The sequence below is a fragment of the Urocitellus parryii genome, chromosome 7 (assembly GCF_045843805.1).
Source record: "Urocitellus parryii isolate mUroPar1 chromosome 7, mUroPar1.hap1, whole genome shotgun sequence".
Taxonomy (NCBI): Eukaryota; Metazoa; Chordata; class Mammalia; order Rodentia; family Sciuridae; genus Urocitellus; species Urocitellus parryii.
In genome coordinates, this window is record NC_135537.1 from 135,729,523 (window position 1) to 135,731,719 (window position 2,197).

Sequence of the window (2,197 nt, forward strand, 5' to 3'; positions counted from 1 at the left end):
CGACACCGGAGGAGAAAATTCACTGGGTTTATTTTGGTAGAACCTAAACCCAGAGACCCTTGAGATTTATAATTTCCCAATGCCTCATACAAAACCATTACCTTATGGGGTCTGGGATCACTCTGTTTGGTCAATAGAACAATTCCACATTTCAAGGTTAGTCCATCTTCCAATAGAACCTTTGCTCTGGAGAACTTAGTCAAAAACTCCAAAGGCTGTCTGTTCCTTATCATGCATAATCAAATCAGTGTGTGATTCTGGCTTTAAATTATCAGGTCCTTGAGAGCAGGGACTATGCCTTATCCACTGAATGAATGAATGAATGAATAAACTGTATTTGGCACATATTTGTGATTTTTTCCATAAGGTCTAACATGGACTCTAGGCTGTAGAATATGAGATTTAATTATGAAATGATTGAGTCTTGAGAGTTTAGGGTGTGCTGACAGGGGAGGATGAGCACTTCTGATTCACACGTTGCTCACTTCTCAGACATGAGTGATGGAGTGAATGTCAATTAGTCCCAGAGACCAATAGAAATGTTTCTTCAAAGTTTGAATATCTCTGGATTTTATGAAGGCAGGCATTGAGAAAGCATATCACTGGAGTTAGAAGTGCTGCATACAGAAGATCAGAATGCACAGTAATAGCCCTAATAATTCTGGACTCTTCTCACCTTTCATGTTAAAGGAACCATGGGGGAAGGAAACCAGTCTTCTACCATGGAGTTCATCCTCTTGGGAGTCACGGGTCAGCAGGAGCAGGAGGATTTTTTCTTTATCCTCTTCCTGTTCGTTTACCCCATCACAGTCGTGGGAAACTTACTCATCATCCTCGCCATTCTCTCTGACAGTCACCTCCACAACCCCATGTATTTCCTCCTGGCCAACCTCTCCCTTGTCGACATCTTCTTCTCCTCTGTAACCATCCCTAAGATGCTGGCCAATCATCTCCTGGACAGCAAAGCCATCTCCTTTGGGGGATGCCTGACACAGATGTATTTCATGATAGCCTTGGGTAACACAGACAGCTACTTACTGGCAGCAATGGCATATGACCGAGCCATGGCCATCAGCCGCCCTCTTCATTATACAACCATCATGAGTCCAAGGTCCTGTGTCCTGCTGGTGGTTGCATCCTGGGTGATTGGAAATGCCAATGCCCTTCCTCACACTCTGCTCACAGCTGCTCTGTCCTTCTGTGGCAGCAAGGAAGTGGCCAACTTTTACTGTGACATTTCTCCCTTGCTCAAGCTGTCCTGTTCTGACATACACTTGAATGTGAAAATGATGTACCTAGGGGTTGCTGTTTTCTCTGTGCCATTACTGTGCATTGTTGTCTCCTATGTTCGTGTCTTTTCCACGGTCCTCCGTGTTCCTTCCACGAAGGGTGTACACAAAGCCTTCTCCACCTGTGGTTCTCACCTCACAGTTGTTTCCTTGTACTATGGGACAGTCATGGGCATGTATTTCCGACCTTTGACCAGTTACAGCCTAAAGGATGCTGTGATAACTGTGATGTATATGGCAGTGACCCTGATGTTAAATCCTTTCATCTACAGTCTGAGAAACCAAGACATGAAGGCTGCTCTGAAGAAACTCTTTCACAGAAGAAGCTCTTCATAACCAATGTGAGGTCATACATTGCATACCCATTACTTTATGGGGTCTGGAATCACTCTTTTTTGGTCAATAGAACAATTCCACATTTCAAGGTCAAAGTGCTCACCACTGGAAGGAACTTGGAATTCCACCTCCAATGTTATCTCTTACAAGAAGCTGCCTCTAAACTTTACAGCCATAAATTCCTAGTCTCCAAAGTCTTATAACCATTTAGTGAAACAATTTATGGAAATTATCACTTTGACCACACAGCTATTTCTGTTGGCTGATCAGCAGCACAAGCTATTGGGTTCACATCCCCCCTGCAAAATTGACTAGCGGTAAAGTTGAAAAAAGTTTGAGCCTAGGCTTCTACATCTACATATTAAAACAATAATATCTGCCCTGCTGGTGTGACACAGAGTGGTCATAGTAGCTCATGCTTTGAAGACTACAACTCAGCATTTTTACTTGACTAGTATGCTTAATCCTGCCTGCTAAGCTTGCAAGTCTGAGGGCAGGAGCTGTGAAGATAGATCAACACAAGACTATGGTCACAATCCTGGTCATATAAGGTACATTCAGTAAAAGCTGGC

At 43.4% G+C, this 2,197-nt stretch overlaps 1 protein-coding gene across 1 annotated transcript; it reads left to right on the forward strand.

The window, feature by feature from the left end:
- Window positions 1–695: 695 nt before the first annotated feature.
- Window positions 696–1,625, forward strand: LOC144255984 (olfactory receptor 1A1-like). Its single transcript, XM_077801154.1, has one exon. It carries the CDS (start codon window positions 696–698, stop codon window positions 1,623–1,625), a length of 930 nt encoding a protein of 309 aa, XP_077657280.1.
- The last annotated feature ends 572 nt before the right edge of the window (window positions 1,626–2,197 follow it).

Excerpts from the sequence above, each read along its gene's own strand:
- LOC144255984 (XM_077801154.1), top strand. The coding sequence starts at position 696 with ATGGGGGAAGGAAACCAGTCTTCTACCATGGAGTTCATCCTCTTGGGA.